Raw genomic sequence first — 2,919 nt, forward strand, 5'->3', positions numbered from 1 at the left:
TTCCTTTTAATACATTCAGGTAAATCTTAGAGCTTTGAGACAAAGTACCGATTATAAAAGTGACCACTGACAATTATTCTTTCCTCTTCTTCCAGGAAAGCTTTAGTTACACTTTGCATCATTAAGCATATATTAATATTTGAACTGATATAAGGAAGACTTAGAAAAAATTTCAGATTTTTTTCAGAATTAAATTTATTTCACATTGATAAAAACCATGAAAAACATTTACATTTTCCCACATTACTGCACAACATTTCAACGGAATATTTCTTGCCATAGATAATATTTTGCTCATCTGTAGAACTGAAACAACAGTTTATATTCTTCAAGATAAAGAAAAATGGCATGTTTGAAATTTTTAAACCCAGACAATAACATTTGGCTTCATTATTACCATCCTACATAGTCCATTACTAAATTATTTTCATTATCGATTAGCACCAATTTATAAAAATGCATTCTTAATATTGGTTTGGTCAGCTGGAATACAGCAGAAAAATTAACACAGTTCAGAAATACCAAGCATACATTTTTGCTGCACATTAATCTGTGCAGTAACTACACCTTATGTATAGGGCTATGACTAGCCTTTATTACTCATAAGTTTGTTTTCAAATAATTTTCACCAGTAATCTGAAAATTTTGACAATTTAAAATGATTACTATTTTTATGTTTACATGAAAAACTAGTATAAAAAATAATTTGACTAAAGTGAAAATTTCAAATAAGTCCACTGGCAGATGAAAATAAAGCAAAAAATTACAATGGGTTTCTCATCTTCTATAGTGGTTGGTTTCAAACATGTGTAAAAAGTAAATTCTATGCTATGAGAGGATGAAATCATCTTAGAAATTAGTTTCTAAGATCAGTCTTAAATATATTTCAGAATATATTAGAATATGATCTAATTACTCTTTCAGTTGTTTATAGAAAAATGAAACCACAGAATTATTCCTGTTACCTGGGTTGAAGATCCTAATAACTAAATAGGTGTAAATTTGGATAAGGTATAATAATTTGAAATAAGAGTGAATAATGTCTGATTTTTCTATGAAGCATAAGTAGATTTTAGATACCTTGTATCTGTGACTCAGAATGTCAAATTACAGCATGTATTGGCAGTAGCTGTCTATGGCAGAGAGGTAATATTTGGTCTACTATGAAGGACAATAAAGAACAAATGAACTTTTTTTTTTCCTTGAGAGAAAAGAATATTAAATAGAAATAATATCAAGGAAAAAATTGCCTGGTCCCAAAATATAAGGGTCATTAATTGAAGACAACAATTTTACTCTTTTTTGACAATGAATAGCATTATCCATATTATTAGGAATAATGTAATACCACCTCATTCTTACTATGCATTACAATCATTATGTATATATGAATACATATATAAAAATACAGACACTGCATGGTGACTAAGCAATTTTGGAATAAATCCATAGACTAAGTCACAACATGCATAAATTTTTTACATCTTAACTGCTTATTTATACCTGAACAAATTTTCCATAAGTATACTGCTAATTTTCAAATGATGTAATAAAAAATCTGGTGGTAGTACTGTATTGTTTTGCTGAATTACATTTGAGAAAAAAGAAGCTACCTGCTGCATCTATTTTAACATAGTATATCATGGATCTTCTTATAAGAATACATGTATGGAAACTTAAAAGGTCATAAATTTCTCATGAGGAGACATTATTTGATCTGTCATTGGTGTGTATTTGTAAAACATTTTAACACTGCAAACATTAGAAATTTGAAGATTGGGCATTGGAAAAGGTTTATACTCTACTACAGTGATGCTGGTGTACTTCGGCCTCTGAGTGACGTCAATCAATTGGAGGTAGGAGTTTATCAATGAATTGCTTGACATCCATCATTTCCTGTTGACACGAACTATGCATCATACTTTAAAACCTATGAAGGTTTTACCAATGTTTTTAGTTTTTCAACCATAAGAGAACCAAACACCAGGGGAACTAAAGGGTCACAATCTCTGTGGCACTGGAGAATAGAAATATCTCTATTTGCGCCACTGATAGGACCCTGTGGAAATGAAGCCTGAAGTAGAAACCAGCAACTGAGCGCAGTGACACCCGTCAGTTTCCGCTGCGTGGTAAGGGCAGTATATAAAGATAAAGCTCCTCCCTGAGAAAATCCTCCCAAAATAATTCTGTTAGAAGGAATGCCATTTTTCACTTCTTGATCAATCAAAGCTTTTATATTTTCAGCTGCCTGTTTAATCCCAGGTTCATCCTCTTGTGAATCTGGTGAAAGCCCAATAATATCAAACCATGAAGGCACAGCCATGTTCATATTTAATGTAAAGGCATAACAGGCGGGGCATGCGAGCAGATATATTTGATATGTGAACTTCTGATACCTGCAAAGGCTTCTGTCCATCCGTGCCCAGTATCTCCCAAGCCGTGAAGGAAAATCACCGTGGCGGTGGCCTTCCAGGCGGCGGGCATGATGGCTGGCAGAGGGGCTGACATGTTATTTCTGCACATAACACCGGCTCAGCTCGCAGCGCAAGCGGAAGGAAGGGCGGGCGCCCGGCCGCGGCCCGAGGGCGTGCGAACGGCCAGCTTGTTTTTGTAGTTGCTTTCACTGACCTAGTATTATGTAGTTTATTTATTTATTTAAATATCTATTTATAAATAAAGAAAACTTTACAATTGGTTAGATATTATTTCGAAGCATGTAAGTTGATTTGTGTAATGAGTATGAAATTACGAAATAAATAAAACTAAGTAGGAAGAAAACTATAACTATCTGGATGAGTCCCATGTCTCATGAAAGAGTTTGTTTAAAAATGCCCTTTGCTATGGTTGCTTTAAATTAGTTGGTTTTGTTGTTTGGGCTTCAAAGAATGGTTTTATATACAGGGAAGTAGTTTTTATTTT

The 2,919-nt window shown here is 33.4% G+C and overlaps 1 protein-coding gene across 1 annotated transcript; it reads right to left on the reverse strand.

The window, feature by feature from the left end:
* Positions 1 to 1,930: 1,930 nt before the first annotated feature.
* On the reverse strand, positions 1,931 to 2,523 carry LOC117086412 (acyl-protein thioesterase 1-like). Its single transcript, XM_033216005.1, has 2 exons — positions 2,357 to 2,523; positions 1,931 to 2,306 (listed from the first exon to the last, which is right to left on the reverse strand). Exons 1-2 carry the CDS (start codon positions 2,521 to 2,523, stop codon positions 1,931 to 1,933), a joined length of 543 nt encoding a protein of 180 aa, XP_033071896.1.
* Between the last annotated feature and the right edge of the window lie 396 nt (positions 2,524 to 2,919).

Source organism: Trachypithecus francoisi, unplaced genomic scaffold (assembly GCF_009764315.1).
Source record: "Trachypithecus francoisi isolate TF-2019V2 unplaced genomic scaffold, Tfra_2.0 Lachesis_group1, whole genome shotgun sequence".
Lineage (NCBI taxonomy): Eukaryota > Metazoa > Chordata > Mammalia > Primates > Cercopithecidae > Trachypithecus > Trachypithecus francoisi.